Source organism: Aquila chrysaetos, chromosome 19 (genome assembly GCF_900496995.4).
Source record: "Aquila chrysaetos chrysaetos chromosome 19, bAquChr1.4, whole genome shotgun sequence".
Lineage (NCBI taxonomy): Eukaryota > Metazoa > Chordata > Aves > Accipitriformes > Accipitridae > Aquila > Aquila chrysaetos.
In genome coordinates, this window is record NC_044022.1 from 4,031,136 (window position 1) to 4,057,733 (window position 26,598).

At 36.5% G+C, this 26,598-nt stretch overlaps 1 protein-coding gene across 1 annotated transcript in view; it reads right to left on the reverse strand.

The window, feature by feature from the left end:
- Window positions 1-1,875: 1,875 nt before the first annotated feature.
- B3GLCT (beta 3-glucosyltransferase) overlaps window positions 1,876-26,598 on the reverse strand; it is a 68,842-nt gene continuing 44,119 nt past the window's right edge. Inside the window, exons 7-15 of the mRNA XM_030042952.2 lie at window positions 24,878-25,014; window positions 23,635-23,698; window positions 18,972-19,103; window positions 17,931-18,000; window positions 12,467-12,580; window positions 10,346-10,445; window positions 9,246-9,365; window positions 6,884-7,028; window positions 1,876-3,530 (exon numbers count right to left, since the gene is read on the reverse strand). Of these exons, the coding sequence (XP_029898812.1) occupies window positions 3,363-3,530; window positions 6,884-7,028; window positions 9,246-9,365; window positions 10,346-10,445; window positions 12,467-12,580; window positions 17,931-18,000; window positions 18,972-19,103; window positions 23,635-23,698; window positions 24,878-25,014 (1,050 nt within the window). The 3' untranslated portion in view covers window positions 1,876-3,362. The remainder of the gene's footprint in view (window positions 3,531-6,883; window positions 7,029-9,245; window positions 9,366-10,345; window positions 10,446-12,466; window positions 12,581-17,930; window positions 18,001-18,971; window positions 19,104-23,634; window positions 23,699-24,877; window positions 25,015-26,598) is intronic.

A 26,598-nucleotide genomic window follows, 5' to 3' on the forward strand; every position in this document is an offset into this window, starting at 1 on the left:
TCTAAATTCCTCCTTTAGTTTCATATCAACAATAAGTAGAAGCCATTCCATTAAAGCAAACTCAAATATATTTATTATCATGGAGTCCAATGAACAACAGCCTTCAGAGTTTTACGGTGTTGTAAAAAGCAAACCTCTTGCTACTTTTCCATGTTTTTCGGTAATGAAGTGGTATTACTGTCTTTGGAGGCGGCAGTTCACAGACGCCTGTTATGGTAGTCCTTACCAAGTGCTGATCTCACTTTCCGGGAATCTAACGGCATGGCGTCTTGGGCCTCTGGCTGAGACATATTCTAGTTCCAGCCATGATAATGAAAGTCCTAAACCATGAGAAATTAAGGAACCGAAAATAAAGTCATTTGGACTCCTCCCTCCAGTCAGCAGTCATTAGAGCTGGTGCTAGGGCAAAGTTTTCCTGCACAAAAAGAAAGCTACCCAGCTGGCAAGCTGGCTCAGACTCTTGCCCATTTTCCTTCTCACAGAGGAAGAGACAGACAAAGGTCAGGTCTTTTTGGGTCTCTCCATGCCTGGGCCATCTGCAGATGTAGGGAAATAAAAATAGATTCACAGTCCTCATTCGCACTTGTGATCAAATGTGGGACTCAAATACTTTTGTCACTCATCATTTACATATCCTGCTATATTGAAGGCACCAGTATTTCAAGATTTTTCTTTGCTCCTGAAAGCAGATTAACCAACCAACCAAATCATCAAGAGAATTCCATGAAAGAAATATCTGAATACATGGTAATTTTTTATGTTATAAACATTAAAAACAGTCAATAATGATCCCCAGATTTTCTTTTTCACACTACAGTTCTGGAATGTCCCAGAAAAGGGAACTTCAAGCAGTCAACCAACTTTGCAGTCCCGTTTTAATCTGCCTGTTAGAGAACTGAGTTGTGAATTCCCCTTCTCTTGCTTTGCTTTAACATTACACCATTTATAATACTCTTGATTTTCCTTAGAAACATTAGTACTGTTCAGGCTCATTAACGCTTAATTTTGTCTTTAGGTTTCAGATAGTGACAGTCTTGCTGACTCTTCTAAAATTTAACACAGAAGGCTTCACATCTTGTTTTCAGAAACTCTCTGGGATCCTCTACTTGAAAAAAAAAAAATCTTAAATTTTTTAGTTCATGGAATAAAAGGTCACTGTTGTCACACTGCTGATAGGGTTCCATGTCATTAGTTATGTCTCAAAAGTCAGAGTTTTGGGGGCAGAATACTTGAGTAAATTACTGCTTCATTGCTTTCAAAACTATGAAGATGGGAATCAGAAGTCTAATGCTTACTAACACCTCCAGAATCCTTGCAGTAAAACCCAGAGCTAATGGCAAGAGAAAAGGTGGACTTTAAGACTGCTACTATTACACTTGTCAGACCAGAAGTAAAAGTCTGAGTAAGCAAGCAACTCAATGAATGAGTTGATGGCTCCCAATATCTATATTTAAAGACAGAAGCCTACAAGTGCAACACAGCATGGACTCAAAGCTAATTGTCTTTGCCTAACCTGTTCTACCTCCACAGGGCCCAAGGAGATGTGAAATATGACCAGTTTGAAGTTGCAAGTGATTGGACTGTGTTGTAAGACCTCTGGAGAATTTGATAATGACATTTATTTTGTGATAGTATCAAGATTCCCAAACACATGAGGTGTCCATTGCAACAGCATTTTTCATTTGCACAAAACTAGAGACTTGAAAATCAACCTAATCTGGGGAAGCATGTCAGGACAGAATATGGAAAAAAAAAAAAAATTAAGCTGCCTTTTGGTACAACTGACCATAGAATACTACTCAGGTGATAAAATTATGACGCGGGTGCTTAAATAATCCTGTACTTGGTTTGCAAAGAGGAAGAAGGCACAAAAGGTTAAAGAAGAATGCTTTTATTCAGCTTTCAGCTCTCACAGTTCTAAACAGTAAACATAATTAACAATTCACTCATGGTACCAGAGAAGATAGTCCTGGTATCAGTAAAATGTCTACTGTTTAAGGCACTGATAGTGGGAATTAAGAAGAAAAAAGACATAACATGGATTGCTCCTATTTAATCAGAATTTGAATCTATTATGGATATGTGCTTGGTATTCAAATGCTTAAAATTCCACAAGCTATATTCACAAACAAGTGTTTATACAACTTCAGCAATTACTGAAACAGGAATCAATGGCTCCCCTACTTTGACTTAACAGCAAGTATTGCATTACTTTCGAGTGGAATCAATTTTTAACCTACTAAAAGAAAACAAAACACAAATTACTTCAGCAGTATGGCTTTAAGACCCTGTATTTGGTTACAATACAGCAAGCAAAGTTAAGTAACAGCATACAAGTGCCATATACTGTCATCTTAAAAGGAGCAGTTTTACAATATAAAAATTAGTTTAGAACATACTAAAGCCAGTTTTTGTACAAACATTTTTACAAAACTGAATTACTCAAAGAAAAAAAATCAAGAACATTTTAAATATGGATCACTTTACATGTTATGTGCATAAAATTACTTATCTTGATGATATAAATTAGGAATACTACAAACTTTTTAAAGCCGGCATCCATATACTACTGAAATGCACACATCAGAAACACTGAAGTGTTAGTTCTGCAAAAATCCTTAAGTCACATTTATACTTGCCAAATAGATACACAGTGACTTAGGTTTCTAAAGGAGCCACAGTGACCTCCCGTGGCCACTTCAGAAATCTCTGTCCTTAACCTTTTTTTCGATTTTGAACATGACATTCCTCATGAATGCTAATAAACTTAAAAGGTGTAACAGTGGTTCACGCTTGGTCCCTCTATCCCAGGAAACGACAATACTTCGATTTGAAATGAGTATAAAGGAACATAGCCTTCACACAATCTAGCTCCTGGTCGCAGAAACAAAGCCATGTCTCCTCTCTGATCTATCAAGAACCTATTCCAGAACAGTTTAGAGAACTGTCTTCTGTGGGTCAGCGAGAGATGGTGTTCAATAGATGCTCAACACACGTTCAATATTAGGCCCCCAAATACATAACTTAGCTTTTGAGAGAACAAAGGAAGGAAATGTAAATTGATGCTGTCTGACTTGAAGTCCAAACCAGAACACAGATAAAGTTGTGTGAGACATTTTAAATGTGTGTCAAGTTCATTGGTATACAAAGCCCCAAAACATCTTAAAAAGAAACCAAGTTTAACAAAAGAATCCAAAAGTCAATTAGGTGCCTTCTTCCATTGCTCTGAAGGAACGTAACAGGAACAAAACATTGTCTTCTATGTCACGAACAGATGAACAATGTGAGAACAACACAAAAATCACAGTAGTAACTGTCTCTCATCTGCAGTACATTACTCAACACTTACATTCTTCTACTGCTTATAAATCCTCTCTGTTATATCCAGCTTTCTTCCCATTAAGTGACTCTTCTGTGTTTGGTGACAGCCATGTGAAATATACCTTCACCGGATCAATATTCCAATGCTTGTGAAAAGATACTGGAATTTGATGAGAAAGGTAGCCTTTTGGGTAGTCCATTGGCCTTGCCTATGATGGAAGAATAAACCAAACCCAGTACTACTCAGTGATGAAGCATAATTTTAGAACAAGAAAGTATCACCGTTCAATGGCCTCTGCATGATAACGAAGCAATGTGGCATTGACAAAATATACAAGATGATAACAAAGGGGTTTTTACGTCATTCTATTATATCAATTGATAGGCATTAGTTTAGAACTTCAACTCGCGCTGCAGTGATCATGCTATGAAGTACACTGATATTAAACATACCCCATTTCTCAGGATGAAATGGTCACCATCTATGAAAGCAAGTGATAAACAGCGTAGTTTGTATTGCATCTTCTTAAATATACAGTTTTGGTTCAATAATGACAAAAAGATTTTAAGTAATACTCTCTTGCTTCTCCTCTTATTAAGAGTTGCCAGCACTGCCAGTGTGATTGTAGGATCCTTCTAAGGCCATAAGCAGCCAAAATATATGATGTTTTATGATGGGGAAAGGTTACCAAATGCAGGAAATATTGTAATGCCGGAAAACTGCATTGTTATTCTTTATCAGATTATATCAAAAGAGACAGAATTACATGATGCAGCTGACTTCTTAATGCACCAAGCATGTTTCATTTCCTCTGACAGGTTAATGGTATGTCAGCACATCATTATATAAAAAGGCCCCACCTGTAGTGGTCCCTGGTAAAATAACTAGATTTTGCCATGAGTTTTTGCAAAGAGAAATGCATGAAAGGCACACATTTATTTTTTTTTCTAGATGTAAAACACAAGAAGAAAATTGAGTGATTTTGATACTGAATCACTGATTTGATGTCTAAGCTAGTAACTGATTTAATTGTGCACACTTCACCTACTTATGGCCGTATTAATGAATTCTATGTGCTGTGTTCTTCATGCAGTTCCGTATACACTCCAGTCATAAAATTAGGCAACAGAATTTGACATTTGTTGTTGCTGTTTTTTTTTATTTTGATATTTAAACCACAGAGTGCTTACTTTTAAAAATTCCACTGGAGAAATCAAGAGGGAGCCTATCTCCCTCAAGACTTTTGAAAAAAACTTTAATGAGCATTTAGGTTTCAAAAACCTGAAAAATTTAATTTGGATAGAGACAGGTTTTAGATCCAAGACTGAAGATTTTTGCTCTTTGAAAATCAATCAGCTTTTTATTGAGCTATAGACAAAATTTTGGTGTTTTGATAATTCTAAAAGAACGAGATCTGTTCTAATAACTATCGTTTTTATTACATTGCTCTCTAAGAATCATACTGCTTTATAGGTGGCTGACCTTAAGATATAAATTCCCTGAATTTCTTCTTCCTTACATTTTGTGGAATCAATTATTGTAATCTTTGTGCTTTTTTTGTGCTAGAATTTGTATTTGCTATTCTACAAAAGCCAAATACTTTGCCCTTGCCCAGATTTTATATTTTAAGACCACAATCCTGGCTGCTACTCAACATGGGAAGGTTCCTGTTCTCTTTAAGAGTCTCATCATGTCAAAAGCCTCTGGTTTTTGAAGGCTGCAGAATACGTATCTACCTTAGCATGAAGCAAACAGGAAATCAGTAAGAGTGAGCGAACACTGTTACATCACAGACACTCTAAGGATGAAGATAACCTTGCTTCTGTTTCATAATATATACTCAGTACAATTTTGGATTCATGTACTTCAAGGAACATTGTACATCACAATATTTCAGTCAAGTCTTTAAAAATAATTTTCTGGTTAACAGAATATCCAATTTTGTTTTTTTCAATTTAAAATATTTGTTGCATAATAGCGGAATTTGTAGAGAAAGCACACTCAATTTTTGTTCAGTAGTTTTCACCCCAGGGTTACTTTTGGTTCAAGGTATGTTAAATTAGAATTTGTTATAAGCAACAGTAAAGATGAATTACAGTTCAAGTGTAATTTTCTGTGTGGAAAAACAAACTGCTAGGATTTCACTTTCAAAGTGGTTCAGTATCAAATGCACACCATTAAGGATTACAAGGAGGTGCTGTGTTGTTGTATAAGGGCCATTCCTACAAATCTGTAAAATTAGTTCTGTTCTTTCAGATTCTCCTTTAATTAGCTGTTTTGATTTTTCTAAAGAACACCTGTGCAAGCACAAATTATTCAATAACTGTTGATTTTATAAGATGCATTACTTGCTTCCTTTCTATACTGAAAGGAGTAAGTGGTGATAAACAAAACTGGAAAGTAAACAGATACAATTTTTGTATATGGACAAGAAATTGAAATATTGAATAGTGCATTCTCAGTCTTCCCATTTCTCTAAATAGTAAATGTAATCAGAAAGAGAATCTTAATATAAGAAAAACTGGTAATTGAAACAGCAGACTTTTTCGCCCTACTGACAGCTGCTTTGAATTACATGGCAATTTACTAATTTTCAAGCAGCCTACTATCTTAATCTCAGTTCATACTCAGATACACAGATCATCCCAGTTTTTGAACTAGATTAACACCTGAAAAACATCAAACACTATACCGATTTAAATGCTGATTTTTAAAAAAGTTGTGCACTGTTTGGGAAAAATCGCAAGTGCTTCTTCTCTTTAATGACATGGGAGGAAGGTAAAGTGTTTATTTGGTTTACGAGGCAGCCAGTCTCTCTGGGACTCAATGCATCGTGTTTTCCACTGTGACACTACAGTTAGATTGTTAAATAGTCTGAAAAACAGAAACAAGATTCAAATCTACTCCAACCCACTTCCCCAAAACTGGAGAATATACTCACAAGAAAATTATGTTGTGTGACCTCTTTTTCCACTGTGCTACATAGGGCAATTTATCATATTTATACCATTCTTCAGAATCCACCACAAAAGCAACAGTTCTGGGAATACTTTTACATTTTAAATCTTCACTAATGAGATATTTCAGAATAGTGAACACTGAATCAATAGAAAAATTGGATAAGTAGAAGAGAAATTTACTGAAAAATTTCACAGTCAGTTCTCCATTAGCTGAAGAAAAAAGTATTGTGTGGTGTGGGTTTTTAAAATTTTCTTAGAGGACATATCACAAATATTCAAAGCATGTGACTCCTAATTCTATTTGTTTTTCAAAGTTCCCACCTCTGACTGCATTTTTTATAAAATGCATTTTTTATAAAATGTAGTCATAAGGTAACCGAAATATCTTATAAACTATTAAAGGATTGTACTAATCCATGCTTTGAGAATATTCTTATTTGCTTGATCAAACTTGTTCTGGAGAGAAATAAGGTATAGCAGCAGCGTCCTGGTTATCACTATTACACATTGATCGAGTTTGCAATATTTGTAAGTCCTTTTTTATGTGTGTACTTAAAAGAATGAAATACATTTTAAATACTAGTAAAAATAACTCTCTGACCTGATGGAAAAGTGGACTATGTGTGATAGGGATTCCTAAGCCACTGAAACACATCCCAAGGACCATATCATCAGGCGCGTCCATGCTGTAACACCGGCATTTACTAGCAAGTAGTTTCTGAACAGCTATTCTGCTGAAAACCATCCTGAATAAAAAAAGCAAATGAAACGTATAAGACAATAACTACTAGAGAAGACAAATGACTGTAATTAATAAATATTGCTTATAATGAAATATATATGTAAATATAATATGTGTGTGTATATATATGTATATATATAAATATAATGAAAATTAATTATGCCAATTGTTGTTAATCCAACAATTACTTAGCTAGCCACCATTTTTACCACAGATGATAATTCCTCCTAAATTTGGCCAGGACTTTAAAGGGATATTCTCTTCTATCTTACTCAAATGTATTGTCCAGTTAGTTATCATGTAGCAATTAAATGAAAAGAACTCTAAACCTGAACTGTCATTCCTTGCATCCTCTGTTATACAGTTCTCTCCATAAATGAAAAATCTTCCTTGAAGCCATTGCAAGGCTCATCTGTTCATCCTAACTTTCTTGCTCATCTAAGTATCAACCGTAGCCTGGAGCTGCTAGATCATTATCACTAAAATAAGCCTTCAATAGACCAGAAACATGATGACGTCTTAAATTCAGCAACTGAGGGAATATACTCTTGTTTAGTATTCCATAGCTGCCTTTTCTGAAGTTACATCATCCACCCACTCCAATCAGAATACAGGGTACTCTAGCTAAAAGTTACATGATAAAGATTCATACTCTGAAATCGCTACAAGGCTTCATGAGTTCATTCACTATATGACAATCCTTCACTTGACACTGGTATGCGGCAAAACTTCTACGAATACTGAATGCTAAGGCAGTTGTAAAAGATTCCATCACTACCATTGCAACTTTGAAGACTGCATGTATCACAGAAAAAAAATGGAGAGCGCAATAGGAAGTTGTATCTCAGTGCTCAGATCAAATACAAAAGGAATGGTAAGCTAGAGCCTTGGGGGTATTGCGGCGGGAAGAGTTGGGACTTGTGACCAGCATGTGTTGCTACACAGGTGTGACATAAATTGCACACATTTGGGGAATATATGTGCTAGTTGATTATCTGGACTGTGTCCCTTCAGTCATATAGAATTCTTCTCTTACAATGAACCTTCTCAAAATCAGGGTATGGAGCAAGGTGGGTGATCTGTACCTCTATCTGCTCAAACCTGAGAATGAAAATAACCCCCAAATTTTGACATTCAGATGACAGAACAGAAACTAAGAGATAAACACTGAAAAGATATAGAAGTATAGGACTGGTAACCAACAAATATACCAGCACCAGTAGGAGGTTTGTTTCTTAACTCAAGCATAAACCCTACTTAAGTAAGACCTTATGCAACTATGCAAAACAATGAGAATGCCAGTCAATTGATTTTTACTTACTCATGGATGGATAAGAATCTAGGAAGTTATTATAGCCACTACTTTTCACAGAGAAAGACACTAAGGACATTCAGACATCCACACTACTTGCTTTAAACACACAAGATGGACAGATCAGAGTCTTAAGATTGTTCTTACTGCAATATGAGCCAACCTGAAAGTTCATATACATGTTAATTTAAACCAAATTTTCCACACGATCACAGGGACCCATGTGTCTCATGCATGAGACACAATGATCTCTTTCTATGAGAAACTATTTTCCAGGACATCAACAACATCAAACTCCTTGTTCAGCCACCTCTCCATAAATCATCACATGAAGTTCAAAAACAGGAGAATCACTATCATTTTTCTCCATGCTTGGACAAAGAAAGAGAACAGGAACAAGTATTTTCATTGCAGCAATTTGTATCCCCAGGTGTGCTGCTTTGGGTTCTCCTGCAAACTCCACAACAATTCAGATCATGAGGGTATTTTTTTAAGCAACTATCCCAATTGTCTCTGCTTACTACACTTTGAATCACATTGTAAGATGGTCTCTGAGTATGCAGAATGAATTCTATCAGATGAAACAAGGCTGCATGATGTGTATCAGGAGAACATGTGGTGCAGATAACTGATAATAGGCACTCACTTCACAGGAGCAGTCAAGCCGAAATAACCCCTTCTGAAACATGCGTGGTCCTCAGCACCAACTGTTTTGCTCTACAAATCTGTTCCCAATGGGCAGCACAACTTCTTACTAGTTAGGACATTTGGGTCTTTGAGCATCATTACATTTTGATCATATTAGGAAACATCATTGTTTCTACTGAAACTGATTTCTGTTGTAATTCAAAACATTTGCACTCAAAGCAGGGACTGATGTAGATCTCAGTAGGAGTTTAAATAAATTACCCTCCTCCACCAGTGATATAACTATATCCTCCTGTTCCCAAGCCATAACCATAACGCTCTCCAAGAAATACTGGTTCATTTGGGTCGTAGCAGCTGAGCAATCTTCGGAGTCTGAAGATACTATAATATGAAAATCCATTAAAAAAAAAAAATGTAGACATTAATTTTGAAACAGACATTGTAGCCTAAATAGCATAAAAAAACCAGACATAAATAGCACAAAAAGATAGAATAAATTCAGAAATTCTACAAAAATCAGAGATACAAACTGTTAAACAGAAAGTTATGATGGGTTATTTACTATGAGATATGACTGCTGAATTTGGTCAAATCAATTAGCTTAAAATATTTTTCTGAAGCAGGCAAAGTTTCTCAGCAAAACTGAGCCTCATCTCAGAGAAAACGTGAAATTACTTTTTCCAAACAATGGTAAGATCTTTACAAATTATCTTTTCTCCCCAGGAATTGAAAAACAAAAAGTTAGATTATATGAATACTCCTTTATCTACAGTTACAGCGTCTTCCAAATTCTTCTTCTGTCACATGATCTAATATAAAGTGTTGTCTTGAACCACTTATTGTCATGTTCATGATGATGTGATCCTGCTGGTTGATCACTGTGCCTTATTTCGCTTATACTGCAGTTGTCAGCGTTCATGTGAATAGGATCTAATTTTGTAACAAAGGCAAGTCCCTGGACACCATTCTGGCTGGCTCTGACAACTGACCCTAGCTTATGGAACCTTTCTTCTGGTACATTTATGTGAGGAATACATCTTAGAAAGTGTATTAGCAAATGACTAAAACCAATCAGCTCAGACATACCTACACTGAAGAACCACAATGTGTAATCATATTCAGACTATATGATTACATAGTAACACTAATATGCATAGTGTTTATCAAGTTACAAGATTACACTGTTTTTAGTATCAGTCAAGGAATGCTGAAGGAAAGTGACAATTTTTTTCCTTAAAGGAATATAAAGCTACATAACTAATAAAACAGCTGCATCTCTTAAATAGAGAAGAAAAGACAAATATTGCTAGAACTCCTATTGACATGAACAGTGGTAATTCCTGAAGTATTGCAACGTATACCTTATCAGTGTGTCATCATCCACTATGACTAACCAAGGAGTTCTGGGAGAGCTATGATTCAAAAACCTTTCCAAAATGGCAAAAGTTTTCCCACAGTGACCTAAAGGAAGAGAATATACAGAATATAACAGAATATACATTTAAATAACATGACATTTTGTAATAAACAATTATTTATGAATTAAATAACTATTTTACTGCACGACGCAAAACATTTTGGAAATGACTGGCAAAATATTTGCGATGCAAGTTTAAATTACATCCTTTGTTGAGCTGAATGGTATTTGTACAAATTGTTCCAACGCAACCACTGCTTTCTATGCAGGAACGTACTTTTGAAGGTTGCTGAAGTATGGAAATTCTTTGAATTATGGAAACCGGAAAAATAAGCTTTATTCCAGCTATTCTGTTAAGCTGTTGGTCAATATTGGACAAACTGCTACTCTTAATTTCAAAAGCCGTAAAATGAGGAGACTATGGTAGAAACATGTTCTGCAAAATACTCCAAGATATTTTCATAGGATTTAATGATTCATCAGGCAGGTCCATTGCTTTTATATAAATATTTAAGTCTACATTAATCTACCGTACTCATCACTGGCAACTCAGGTCCTGGTAACTTCCTCCAAGGAAAGGTCTTAACTTTTATCACAAGACTATAATGAAGCTGAGAGGTAAAACACCCTTTACTAGGAGTTGAGAAGTGAAACACCCTTGTTCAGAATGAGCAGGACAAGAGAAACAAGACATTTCAGACTTCTACTGAATTTTCTTTAGATCTTGGAAAAAATCTAATTGCTAACAGTCTTTATTCATCTAGATTACAGTCGATTGTCTAAAGCAATTACAGCTATCAATATTCCAATTACTAAAAAATCATTAAAAAATAAGGATAGGATACTATATTTGAAGCTACTTCCAGTTAAGATATTTTTTGAGAAAATGCAGTAACTCTATGCTTAAGAAATGAAGGAAGTCCTGGCTTTGCTGATTTTGTGAAACCACGAACTTACTGCAGACTGATAAGTGAACATTTGCAAAATTAAAACCAAGATTTCTATATTATATTCCATCATGAAAGACTGACAAAAATAGTATTAGAGGAAACTCAGCAGAATTTGTTTCATTTAGAATGCCAGCAGCCCACAGGTCCCACTGCTCCCCACAGCAATGCTCAAAGGCCAGACTTGGAAGGTCCCTTCCCCCTGGTGTGACCAAACTACTGGGCACGGCTTCTACAGATGATCCACGCATGCCCAGCAGGTCTGCTACCTCCTGAAAACACTCACTGGTTGCACATGTCATTCTGCAGCTGTGCAAATGGAAATCCCTGCCTAGTCTCTCTCTGCCTCTAATAGACCCTGTGGGGGACAAAAAAATAGGGCAGCTGGAAAGCTGCAAATGATCCAGAGATCAGAACAACTGACCTAGTGGGCCAGATAAAGCTAATAGGCCATAGCTTGGACAGCTCCAATTCAGAAGTTGAGTAATAGCCTGCAGCAGAGACTATAAGCCTAAGAACAATAGATCAAATGAAAGAAAAAACCCTAAAATTAATAGTGTCACGGAAGCCATCGTATCCATATCCTTTTTTCTATTCAAACACAAAGTAAATTAATTTAAAACCACATTATTTGTCATAAAAAGGTCTTCCAATCTTAACATTTAGTTTTTGTGCTTAAATCAAGACATATTAGGCACAAGCATATAACATTTGAATACCATATGGCAAGTAGTTCATGCTCAGTAACCAGTTGGCACTGTCTGATGTCTTTTGAAATAAATCTATGACTTCTGCTATTATTGATGATCTTACTCAAAATCGTCAATAACTCAGGAGTTATTACTCTTATCCCGAGTAATAACACCAATTTTTGTCTCTTGGAGTATATCAGTGTACCATGCTTTCATAGTCACAGTATTTAGGTTTCTACTAAAAAGAACATTCTACCTACACAGGCGAACTGTATTCTCCATCCATTTCCTGTGCTGCACAAATATGCCACAGAAATACAGAATTTCTAAATTACGTACTGCACAAAATACACATATCATCCATAAACCTTACTGTCTTTACATAGTTATTTGTGCAAAACTTGACAACAACTGTCAATAGCTCACCTCTGTCAGTATTAGGTATGCCTAAATCTATAGTAGGGATGGAGATGTCTGCATAATCACTGTAGTATTCAATAAGGGCAGCTTCTCTTTCCCAAGTCTGCTTTACAACTGGTACTGCAAAACAATCGTTGACATTGAAACACAAGTAACTTGATTAAAATAAGTACTTGATCAAAACATTTATGCACCTTGTTAACTGACATATTCCTTTGCATGGTAATGAAAAAGCTTTTTCAAATACAGCATCATGGTTCTAAACGTTCATTCTTTTTTCTTTCCTACAATATTTAGAGAGAAACAATTTTACATTTTTATGAAAGACAGTCAGGGCAGTTTTATTTATATAATAATAAATTTTCTTTTAAAATATGACTATAGTTTCATTCATATTACATTGAAAACTGTGATGTTTACATTTATGCTAACCAAAGTATGGTACTCATTACTTTTACACTTGCTATGGTAGCCTTTATAGCACACATCAGCATGAACACTATCAGAGATCAATCATTCTTCCAGTATTGAAACTGTCGCATTTTAAAAACAGCACATCCAACTCCACAGCGTATAAAATATTCTGAATCAGAAACAGACCAAATGCACCTTTTGAAATACTACACTTGTGTTATACACATCATATCCAACGGCAACATCATGTTAATGCTCAAAAGCACCTGTCTCTGGAGACACACTCACAGAAGGACATTTATAAATATCATACAACCAATTTTGATCCCATGGAGATTCTGTTCAAAGGAGGACTGCTTAATTCTTCTCTACAAAAGCAATCCTTTTCTTATTAGTTTGCCATTTCACATAAACATTTAAAACTGATCATATAAAATTCTAATAAGGATGCTATGAATGTTTAAATTATATCCAGAAATAAATAAATTATGGGTAACACAAAAAAAGCCAAATGCCTGCAGGGTGTTTGGAAGAGAACTATCGGATTAAAATAATGATCTTTTTTCCATTTTAAAAATTAAGCAGTCAGGACATAGATGAGCAATTACTCTGAAACAGTGTGCATTCTGCTGCCATTGTTTGTCTGCTTTATGTTCTTTGACACCATCCAGTAGGTCTCATTGGTAGCAGCTAGTTCTTTAAATGGAAGAAATATTTATATAACTTCCCTTTGCTGCTATATAAATCTGATGCTTGTGAACAACTAATTTTAGCCTCTTGCTGGAATCATCCATCGCCTAATTTGATGTTTGCTGCTGTATTGGGTTTGTGTGGCAAGGTTTCGGTAGCAGGGGGGCTACAGGGGTGGCTTCTGTGAGAAGCTGCTGGAAGCTTCCCCCGTGTCCGACAGAGCCAATGCCAGCCGGCTCCAAGACGGACCCACCGCTGGCCAAGGCTGAGCCCATCAGCGATGGTGGTAGTGCTTCTGGGATAACAGATTTAAGGAGGGGGAAAAAACACGCGCAACGGCAGCTGAAGAGAGAGGAGTGAGAAGATGTGAGAGGAACAGCCCTGCAGACCCCCAGGTCAGTGAAGGAGGAGGAGGGGGAGATGCTCCAGGCGCCGGAGCAGAGATTCCCCTGCAGCCCGTGGGGAAGACCATGGTGAGGCAGGCTGTCCCCCTGCAGCCCAGGGAGGTCCACGGGGGAGCAGATCTCCACCTGCAGCCTGGGGAGGACCCCACGCCGGAGCAGGGGGATGCCCGAAGGAGGCTGTGACCCCGTGGGAAGCCCGCGCTGGAGCAGTCTGTGCCTAAAGGACTGCAGCCCCTGGAAGGGACCCACGCTGGAGCAGTTCGTGAAGAACTGCAGCCTGTGGGAAGGACTCATGTTAGAGAAGTTCGTGGAGGACTGTCTCCCGTGGGAGGGACCCCACGGTGGAGCAGGGGATGAGTGAGGAGTCCTCCCCCTGAGAAGGAAGGAGCGGCAAAGACAACGTGTGATGAACTGACCCCAACCCCCATTCCCCGTCCCCCTGTGCCGCTGCGGGGAGGAGGTGGAGAGAACTGGGAGTGGAGTTGAGCCGGGAAGGAGAGTGGGGTGGGGGGAAGGTGCTTTAAGATTTGATTTTATTTCTCATTACTATACTCTGATTTAATTGGTAATAAATTAAATTAATTTTCCCTGAGTTGAGTCTGTTTTGCCCATGATGGTAACTGGTGAGTGATCTCTCCCTGTCCTTATCTCAACCCACGAGCTCTCATTATATTTTCTCTCCCCATCCAGCTGAGGAGGGGAGTGATAGAGTGGCTTTGGTGGGCACCTGGCGTCCAGGCAGGGTCAACCCACCAGTTCTTTAAATGGAGGAAATATTTCTGTAACTTCCTTTTGCTGCTAAGTAACTCTGATACTTGTGAACAACTCATTTTAGCCCCTTGCTGGAATCACTCATCACCTTATTTGACGTTTGCTGCCTACCTACTTGCTCACTTTCCTCTACTCTGATCACACAGGGACTTGAAGGATTTATTATTCTTGATTGACCAATAGTCAGTTTGATAACACTGAAATGAACTGCAAGGTAACTGTTAAGATGGAGTAATAAGAACTCAGTGGACTAATGGAAAGGCTTTAATATTTGATATTAATATAATTTCACTTCTGTAGCATTGTGCAATGGCCAATACTGCTTTTAAAAGTTTTTAAAGAAATGTAAAACTGCTCTCAATTTTTGCATTAAAAATCCAAAGGGAATTATGTACAAAAACTCTGTTCATACAACGTTATGATAGTTTTGAAATGCAAAGCCAGGAATTTCACAATGCATTAACTCTACCTCCTACATAATAAAAAGTCACATTGCATCATATAACATTGCATAATCAGGTATTAATTGGCAGAGAATGCCATGTAAACTTTTTTTTTTCAACTAGAATAAGAAAACGAGTAGTCAGGAAATTATTTTCTTATTTTATGGAAATGTTCTATTTAAAAAAACGTTTCTCAGAACAAAACCAGGAAGCTTTCAGTAAACAAGGCCCCAGTACAGAAGCATCATAGACCTACAAAATGCTTCCAACCTTCACCTGACAGAAGAGACACACCTGTAAAGGCTGTTTTACCTTTCTCCAACCAAGGACCTCAACCTCAGTAGGGTGGCTTTAACATACAGAACTATTTGCTATGACAGACTGAGCCTCTCGATTTCTTCAGTGGAGTCCCCTTTCTCTGTATAAATGAAAAAAAGTTCACTGAAGCAAGGACCCAAGTCTCACCTCAGTTGAATGGTTTAGCAAGGGGACTACTAGTAAAGTGTCTTTCTCTTTTTCTTGCTTGTTTTGATGAAGTGTCACCATCCTGACTAATGTCTATTGTAAACTGAATTCCCACAATACTTAGTAATTTCTAACAACTCGTGTTCTAAAGAGAGAACAACTATATGAAATTTTGGACTAGCTGTTGATGCAAATATTTATCAATATGCATTAATACTTGTGATCACATGGAAGTTTTAATACTGCACTACAGAGATATTTATAGAAGGTCAGCTCTAAGCTCTTAATTTTATTTTATTTGTGCTTCTTCTAGAACCTTGATGCATGTTTGCAGTCTTGAAATTTTCTTATATGACCATATATGGTATGTGTAAGAAGGAGAGTTGTATCTGAAGTAACTTCTGAAGTAAAATTTAGCTGCTTTTGCACATCGAATTCCAAGCCTTAATGTTGCACTAATGTAGTTTTTGGCATACAATAAAAAATGACTTACCAGGTAAAAAGAGCTCTCTGAAGCTGGCATCCATTAATCTTTCAAAATCTTGAGTAAGATTATCCTCTATTGCATAACACTGGAAGCTGTGAGGAAAGTTCAAGAATTTTCCTCAATCTTCAACAGGTGTTTCTTGAAGGATGTTTATGCTATCTTTTTGAAGCCTTATGTTCTTTTCTGACTTCCTAGGTTTGGGTTTTTTTGGTTTTAATTTTGATGTAAGAAAATAAACATGGATCCAGAAAGGAGAACTCTTCAGTGAACTCCAATTACAGGACAGTCAATTTTGTTTTGTCAAAAGCTACTTTAAAGATAGCCTAATGATTAGGTGATTAAAATACTAGAAATGTGCCTTCATGAAATGCACTAACATTACGAAAAAAATCCATAAATCTTATTTTGAAGAAAAAAACCAGCAACTGGCAAACAGTCTAAATTTAGAAGTGACAGAACCTACAGTTTTGGATGCATTAGCAAAGGGGGACTTAGTTAAGAAAAGACCTTTTATCTTCATCCTGTCCTCTGACAATAGGTGTGGCAACCCCTCCAAAATTTGGTACAACTACTAGCCATTACTTCATTTTCAAGTTTTTTGCCAATAATAATCACTTTAAATTACGCTCATGAACAAACTAAGCCTAATGGCAAAACTATTACGTACCTGGAGTATTCAAGGGCACAAATAATTCAAGTAAATTCGTGGAAATAAATCCATTCCTGAATTTCCTTATTAACAAAATGTCTAGAAGTAAACTAGAATGGATTGGTAGGTGGCATCAAGTAGGTAGAGTGTTTTCTATTAAATCCGTGGATTTGGAATTTTTCCTTCCAAGTTTTATAGACATTGGATCTACTTCAACTTAGCTGAGCCTTACTGTGTCTTAGCTGAAGCTGAGTGTCTCTCTGTGTCTTTATTTTCTGTGCCTCTGAGAAGGAAGTTAATACTCACTCGAGGTATCTTGTTGGGCTGCGCTAGGTTTTTTTTGTTTGTTGTTTTTACCATGGATATCATGGTCATATTTTCATAGTGACTGTCATTACTTGTATAACACTACAATTTCCAGATGAAACACGCTACAGTGTTGCACACTTGGGAGACTCTTGATCTGAGCCATGGCTTGGATAAAGTACTACAGATGACCAGATTTCTACAAGAGACAAAATTTCCCATTCCAAGCATTATAAAACACGTGCACATCAAATTGCGTAAGGTGACAACAGATAGAAGCAATATGACAGCATAAGCTGCTCAATCTTTTACTGGAGGGGAGGGCAGGACAAAAGGAAGGAGGAGGAGAGAGACCTTTCAGCTTGTTCAAATTTCTAAATCAGCCACCATACAGCTGCACAATTGTCACTGCTAGTACAAGGAACAGAAGTGAACCAATTAGCTGGGGGAAACACACTGAAGAATATTAATAGGTGCTATATTAATTAATATTGCAACAGCTCCAATTCACAACAATATAAGCTAACTTTATGCACATTTTTAATTTAGATATTCAATTGCAAGATTTTTGCCAACCAGTCACTAATGATGAAACATCATACAACCACAGCTTTTCATCATAAACATTTCACAGCACTCCTTAAGAACTCTGAATAGCAAAAAAAAATTCTACCTAAAGAATAAGCTGTTTATAATTCTGAAGCTTTCATGTTTCCCAGTGGATTTTGCAAACAGTTAGCCCCAAGAGCTACACAGACAGCATATATCAGCTTGTTTTTTAAATACTTATTTCATAAACTATATAGCATAGAGCTACTACCTTGACCAACCAAGAACTTACTTCTGTCACCGTGAAATTTCCGACATGTTTTTACAGCAACAAAAACATCTTCCTTTTTCACTGGCTCTCCCTATATGAACAGAACAAAAGTTAACTTTTTAATTGCAGGCTCTGCCTGTAACATTTTATAGGATATGTATATCCATACATATAATAAAACAGAAAATACCTTTTCATTGTATAGCATATCAAGTAGAATAGTGTACCAGTAATACACCAGAAAGTACATTTTTGTCTCTTGAAAAAAGGTCACTAGTGGTTTAAAATTCCTGAAATAACATTACTGAAATACTTTTTCCATTGATGTAGTATTCTAACGTGAACTAAAACACCTATCATTAGGGAAAGAGAATGAGTAGTAGAACTCGTTGAACTAAGAATGATTCATCTGAAAAAGAATATTTTCTTAATTTCTTTGAAATTAATCACTGTGAGAACATGTTGAACTGTATCATACTTGGAAAAAGAAGCTTAAATGCTACACACTAGAAATCTTTGAATTTCCTCAACTGTAATAAAATCATTTAACCACTTTTATTTGTTTTCCTTTTTGGCACCTAGAATTTTGCTCTCCTGGAAGCATGGAACACTTTTTGGCCTCTAGCAACACTTAACCCATAATATCATAAATGTATTCTCCTAGAAGTGCAAGAGATGGGTTTTACTTTAATGCACCAAATACTATATTACATTTTATCTTTAGCCTCAACAAGTTTTAGATTCCCATGTGTACAAAAAGATTATCTATACTTCAGTATCTCACAGAAATGTAAGGAGAAATACTGCATAGAGCATGTGCTGACAAAACATTGTGGTAGAAAGACCCATTAAAGCATAAACAATATTTGTTTGCCAGGAAATACCCTGTGCCACGGAAGGCTGAAAGCATATCCAAAAATAGATAAACGCCAGAACAAATCTTTTTTTTTAACTTATTGAAAAATATTTTCTTAAGGTGTGAGATTTTTAAAGTCAAATATTATGCATTTTAGTAAGAGTTTTACCTTTACTAAGCAAAGGTATTTAAAATACGGTACTTACACAAAGTGGCAGAAAATTACTGAATGTTGTTGCACAATGATCAACCGTATACGAGTTCACATCATCTGTGCAGAACTCAGGCACTGGAGTAAGATGTGGTCCTTCCCCTTTCTGCCAAATATACAGGGCAATCTATCAAAACAGAAAACATTTTTATCAGTAATGAAACTGGATAAAAATTCTCAGAGCATACAAAGAAATCATATTACAGGGCAAACTTAACAGGAAAACTGAAAAATATGGGATGCTGTAGAAGATTTGTCCCTTAGTTGATAAACTAAGCTGCATACCTTACTTCTTGCTCATGTTTCTAGAGCCAACATGTAATTTTTTTGCCATAAAAGAAATTCTATAGACAGACAAGTTTTAATGTGTTTCATAGAATTACAGTTAGTTTCATATATTTAGGCGTGTCAAAACAACTCATCTTTAACTTTTATATGAAGTGGTAGAGTGAATATTTACACTTTCTTTTAAAGTAAACAAAGATCCTTATTGTGTTGCTCTTTTAAAATTATTTTGATAATTTGGAATAGCTAGGCCTATTTCATCCTATGTGGCAATTTTCAGCTTTTCAAAATAGACTCATTCTCTGGTGACAATTTAAAAAGCTCAAAATCAGTAACGAATCTCTGAGAAGCTGTAAAATACGATGAAGGATAACGTAATACATATGCTATCCTATAGTAGACTCTTGCCCATTTCAAATGCAACAACAAAACATATAAAACCGTTCAGAAACTTGTAAGAACAAAATGAAGTTCTTAAAAATCTAAAAGGCAGAAAATAATATCTCAGTAAGTATGTGGATTCAGAGCTTCCCAGCTGCATTGCCATACACTCTTGATTCTGAATGCTTAGTCTCTCTTGAGGATAGGCCAAAGATGCGAAAGCATCTTTGCACAAGAGCTGGTTGAGCATATACTCAAGATGTAGGACATCTGGGTTCTAGGCTTGCTTCTGCCTGACTCAGTCAGAAGTTACAGCTTCTAGTTTTCAAAAGGGTGCCTTTGTTGCCTGACACCAACAAACCATAGATATTCCGGGACAAAGATTCTCCATGTTACCTCAAGAAACTGAGTTACTGTGCAAAAAGTAAGATTCATGGAACCAACAGGACAGTGTAGTGAAGGGGAGCCTGACTCTGCTGCACAGGGGGAATGGGACTCCTCCAAGACAGGAAAATCAGTCTTGGGTTCTAGTTCCTGTTTCCCGTGTTATTTACACATATTCCCAATGACTCCTGCATGGAAAACAAGTTAAGTGCTTCACTGGAATATGGGACCAGACCCAGAACACACCAAAGGCAATGAAAATGAGTCTCCTTTTCAGTGTTTTATGCTTACTTAGGAACTGTTAGCTTTAAACCTCTCCTGGCCCAGAATTCAGCTCCTCTTGCAGCAAATGTGATCATTAAGCTATTATTAAGAGGACATAATATTTCCTTCTCCCCAGTGTTCAGGAAGAACTCGGTGCAAACCAAAAGCATTAAGTACAGTCTGGACAAGCCCAAGTCACCAAACCAGTTACAGACTTCTAAGTTATAGATGATTATTTTCCTGCCCATCTCATTTAGGTCTCAACATCCTCAGAAAACCCCAACTACCTGCACACAGCCATTTCTGGAACTTAGAGGGTATAAAACAGAAATGCCAGTTTGTTACAGGCCCTGTTAGGACTGGGGGCAGGCTTGAGAATACAATCATATTTTTGAAACTTAAGCTTCCAGATTTGAAAGATTATCAATAGGGTACAGTCACATACTAGAATACAATTAACTGATGAGTTTTTAGCAAGTTGCTGACTTTAACTGGGTTGTCATAACTACACATGCACTCTTAGACCACCTCAACTGGAAAGTAAAAACATTTCGTTTGATTGCACTGAAAAGAGTTTAAATTACTGTTCCTTGTAATTGAGCGGATGCAGACAACTGGGAGCTGTGAGTACAAACATGGTCACTACTACTGCTCAGCTGAGAGTGACTTGCTAAACCACTGTAACGCAGCTGCAGGTTCTTTCAATACAGTGAGTTTTGTAGTTTGCAAGGTCTAATTTATTTTAGCCTCACCATTATTAAGTGGTCTGTTTATTTGCTGTTTTAGTAATGCTTCTGAAAACACAGATGATCTTAGCATTACAGATGAGTTCAACAAAGTACTAAAGGGAAAGGCCACTCTATAGGGAAGAAAATTCATAAGCATGAGTGGCAATTAAGACAAATACTGTTGATAGTGCTTGGAGTAGAGGAGGAGTATGGAAGTGACATGTAACACATATATGTCTGTGGTTAAGGAGCAACCAATAAACACACGTCTCCAAGGTTATCTTTTGTCTTGTCACCACATTCACATTATGGGATGTAAGCGGTTCTTGACCCTGCCTTGTAGCTGGAAGACTACTAACAGCAAGGGATGGGATTTCTAAAGAGCTTCCAGTACATTTTAAGATTGTATTAGTTCAGAATTCAGCTATTCAGAATTAATGTCTATCACATGAACCAACAAAGAAGAAATGCTCCTGCAGCACAAAGAATATTTAACAATTGTAACATAACATGAATTATTTATGAAAGTTCATAATGAGCTAAGGTTTCCCAGTGAATAATGGATTCTTCAGTAGAAAGCCTTAGAATGGCGTGAAGTTATCATATTTCAGAAATGAGGTTAGAGTGCCATTTGGGGTTATAGAACAGGATGACAGACTGTTCCTAAAACAATGGAAATGGATTTACAATAAAAAGACAAAAAATAGTCTTAGTCTTAGTTCAAATCTAATGTTAGATATACAAAAAATCCATTTTTCACTTCAAGTTTTGAGTAAGTATCAGGGAATATGCTATATATTGTGCAGTTACAGAAAGTTTAAAAAACAATCTACAAATGAGCAGCAGCATGATAAAAATCATTTACCACATTTGCAAGATAGGCCTTCCAGATGGAAAGGTGTATAAAAGCTGTGGATATAAGAAATAGGGACTTGGAAAATAGTAGGGTGAAAAAAAAAAACCTGATACAGAGCACAATAAAATACCAAAGACTAGAGGCACATGTTATTAGGACTCTGTCAAACTAAAACACTTCTTAAAACATTTATCATCCTTCATAAATTTAAACTTTACACACAATCATTAAAGATCACAGATTATATCCTTTGATTTGTTGTCAATCTTGATTCACATATGAAGGACGTAGAGATAAAAATGATTTAAGAAGGAGAAGATGGTGATTTATAAAATAAATGAGGGGGAATGGAACTGTGTCTAGGGAGACAGGAGACTGTGCAGAAAGAATAACTACAGGGCTGAAGTAGGTTATCATTGACAATAAATTTGAAATGAAACATATGCAAAGAACTGCTAACAGAATAAGAAGTGGATGGAAGTCATTTTGCCAGTCGAGTGATCAATTGTTTTTCATTAAGCAATCTGTGGCACATAAAAGAAATGTCTGCTAATGATTTTTTTTTTTATGACACTACGTTTAGAGCCTTTGTCAGTGCTGAGGTAGACTGGAATATTGGGAATATATGAATGACTTTGAGGTAACTTACAAAAGAAGATTTACAGCGTAAAGCCCAAGGTCTTACATTTAGAAAAATTAACAAGAGGAAAGAAACACAGCTTGTTGGCTTGTTTCATGTAGCAAAATGAAAGCTGAGAGGGGTCCAATTGCTTTTGAGAAATACATCAGTCAAGGTGGGGAAACTGTGTGAAAGAATAGTGTTGGCACAAAACCAAATTAATTTCATTATGCTACCAATTTATACTCTATAAGTACACTGTAGATTTATGTTGGAAATGAGGAGGTTTATAACCATTACAGAATAAAGATCTAGAACAGCAGCAGTAGTTTTAAGTAAGGTGGGTTTTTTCTGGGCCAGAACTACAATTTATGGCTGACTTTCAGGAGTTTAAAAAAATTAAAATTAATTCAACATCACTCATAATTTCAGGCCAAAAATCAGCAAGTTTATTCCAGATTCATCCCCACTTCCACCCTGGTTCAGGAGTTCACTTTGGTGACAGTAGAGACATTTGGAAGGCAGAAAAAATAAAAAAGCTTCAGAAAAAGTAGCAATGATATTCTTTCAGAACCCCCCCACACCTTTCTTCTCATGTTCCTTTCAGTCAACTCACTTATTCTCTGAAAGACCTAGCGGCTACCTTTTAAAACTGTTGCAAACCAGAGGCAAAAAAAAATTTCCAGACTTCCATGCTGCAAGGTGCAGAGTTGATTGGTCATACAACAGTTAGGTTAGGTTCCTCAGACTATTTAATCCAAACTCCATCATATTAGCTCTTACAGTATGATTTAGAAAGTGAGTGAGGCTCGCTAGTGTCTGAGATACTGTTCATGTCAGCTCAGGCTTCATGAATTGGAAGTCTCTCTCCTTTATAGAGCAAGCCCTAGAAGATACCTTACTGTATACAACCATGTACATATTCATATATGAATGCAATTTTATTCATGAATTATTCTATACTTGAAATATAGATTTAAAGTCTTACAATATTCAAAAGGAAGAGAAAGAAATTAAACATGCCATTGCAGTCAAACTTTTTAGCAATGTCTAAGAAAAATCTGTTATTTCCATTATCATTTATCACCATCCAGACATATAGATTTCAAACATTTTTTTCTTTCATCACATCACTGCTTACCTCATGCTTTAAATCTATTGTAAAGTCTGACTTGAGTGGTTCACTCTTCAACTTCTTTGCAAGCCTATACAATTAAAGATGAAGAAATTTACTCAAAAAAAAAAAAAATTTTTAAAAAAATCAATCACTAGTGTACACAGCAAAGTGTGGCTGATATTATTGACCATCTTATGGGGGGTGGCAGGGCGGGAATCACACTCCTGTATTTATTGCCCCAAGAAGAAACTTATATTTCTTTTTCATATTTTTTTTTCATTGGAGTACAGTGTGATGATATTAATACTACTTTTTCAGCACACGTATTTTGATACATTCTTCCTGCCCAAGAAGAAAGTTCTCATCTGGAGTAGATGGAGAGTCTGGCATAACATTTTCAACAGATTAAAAGCAGCAGTGCATTTGAAGCTCAATATTGATCAGCATCTCAAACTTCAGACAATATTCTCTTTTTGTGTAATCCAAAGCACACTATTTAGGCATGTTCAATTTATGAAAACATCAATCCTTGCTACAGCAAGATGCGTTCAACTTCTGAAATCTATGAACTTTTCAAATCTCATTTAAAAACTAAGCATCTCATCTGAAGTAAATATCTAGGTTGTCTCTATAGCACAAGAAACACTTCTAGAAGGCAATGCAGTCACTCTAAGATCCAGGAATAAAACTGCTGTCTGGGGGAGAATACATTTTTAAAATGACAAGAGATGGTATTGAACTAGTTGAACGACTAGTACTGGACAACTATTAACTATCTGACGATTTTAACTTTTAGATAGGCAGAGTGAAGCAAAATAAATCACATGCACAGCAATGATACAGAAATCTATTTCTGTACCCTCATCTACTAATAAATTCTTAAGTGTTTGTTTATAATAATTATGCTTCGAACGTGTAGAATAAGGAAGAAATGGAATTTTATCAAAGGAGTATTTACTGGGTAAGTTTATAGTGAGAGCACAAGTCCATGTAGGCATACCCAGAGCTAGTTGTACATTACTGTGCCTGGTTGAATGTCTTGCTACACACCTTAGATCCTCAAACTAAAGTAGACTTACATGTACCAGCATGGATGCTAATAATATAGGTGGCAGCAGGAACACCTTCATCTTTTACAGAAAATAGTAATCCGTATGAAATCATAACTCATTAAAATAATATTGATTAGCATCTAGAAAAATTGTATAAATTACACATTCTTAATTACTATCATTAAACAAGAAGTGATTAAAAAATCAATTCTTACTTGTTAACAAGTGGAATGCTAAGTGCCCAACCAGCAGCAAAATCTGGAAATGTAAAGGCTGTAGGATTTTCAGCAAAGGCATAATGGTGAATTATTGTAGATTCTTCATCATATAATGCTTTACCTAAAAACCACTCCTGTAAAGGAATATAGGAAACAATTTTGTTCATCTACAGCATCCTTTTAGTGAAGATGACGACTGCATTCATGCTGAATAAAGCAAACCTGAAAACAAAAACAAGGGAAGCGTATTGTTCACAATAATCTGGCCAAAATTTGTACTTGATAAGAAATGAAACTAAAGGCACTTCTCTGAATTCAAATACACACTGTATTGTCCGCATATGCCCTGAATTCCACCTGTTCAAAAAGCACTGAATCCCGGAATCACAGAAGTGCTGAGGTTGGAAGGAGCCTCTTGAGATCATCTAGTCCAATCCCCCTGCTCAAGCAAGGTCAGCCAGAGCAGGTTGCCCAGTCATGTTTTGAATACGCTCCACAACCTCTCTGGACAACCTGCTCCAGTGTTTGGCGGCCCAAACTGACTACTGACTAGACAAGACACTCAAAAGCATTGCATTCAGGAACCTTATATATATCCATTTTGAATTTCCATCTGTCTAGCCTCTTTTACGCTAGGGAACTTAAAAAGCAAACATTTTAAATACTTTCATCTTCAAAACAGTTAAAGGAAGAAGGTCCCAAGTATGCATTTGTAAAGTAAAAACTTAAGTAGTAGTAGTATTATTAGAGTTTTAAATAACAGTGTTTAAGAATTTACTACTGACTCTGCTGTATCTGAAAATAATTAACAGACTTAAATACTACTTCTTTAACATTACTATCAGTTGTCTTAATCTTTCTGTTTAGAATGGGTATAAAACAAGTATACCCCCATTTTTTGCAGAATAAGGGCTGTAATGAAGGGAAAAAAGAATATATGTGTATATATATAATTTAAAAAATATATACATATAAACTGCTTTTCAGACCTACAAGTACAAATGACGAATCAGAATTCTGAATTACCTTAATACTTATATTAAATCTTTAAAGTGTGAAGTTCTTTGCGTTATGACAGTAACTCAGGCTTTTCTTTTTCCTGACAATTTATCAATCCCTGACAATTCACCACTCAAATAGATTCAAAGTTAGGGCAACTGCTTTTTCACAAAAGATTCTTTCTCCAAACTCCCTGCTGTATTTGATTTTTCCCCTCCTTTAAAGGGGCAGCACATCAGCAACAATGAAAAATTCCTTCAAGGCACTATCACAGTTCACACGCTTCACATGTGATAAATAATTTACACAAAATTCAAGACAAAAGGGAAAATATTCAAGCAGAAGTACTGTAGAAACATCTGGCAAAAAAAAAAAAAAAAAAAAGGTCTAACCTCAAGAGGCTCTTGCATCTCAGTAGTCATCTAACTCCAAGCAGATGTTGCTATATAGACTGAGATAAATTTTATAGCTCCCCCGAGTCGATGAGAAGTGATGAGTGAGATTTGGCCAGGGCATGGCAGGGTCAGCGAACAGCAGAAGAGAGGTCTGCATGCACCAGGAGACACCTCCAGCCAAAACCAGCTGGCTGCGCCTGGCAGAGGGTATGCAAGTGCGGCTGCCCCAGAAGACATTCAGCCTGGCAACCCCCCGGGAATCCAGCCAGGACTCAACCTGGGTCCCCAAAAGGCAATAAAAGGGCAGCCCTCCGGAGCTACCAG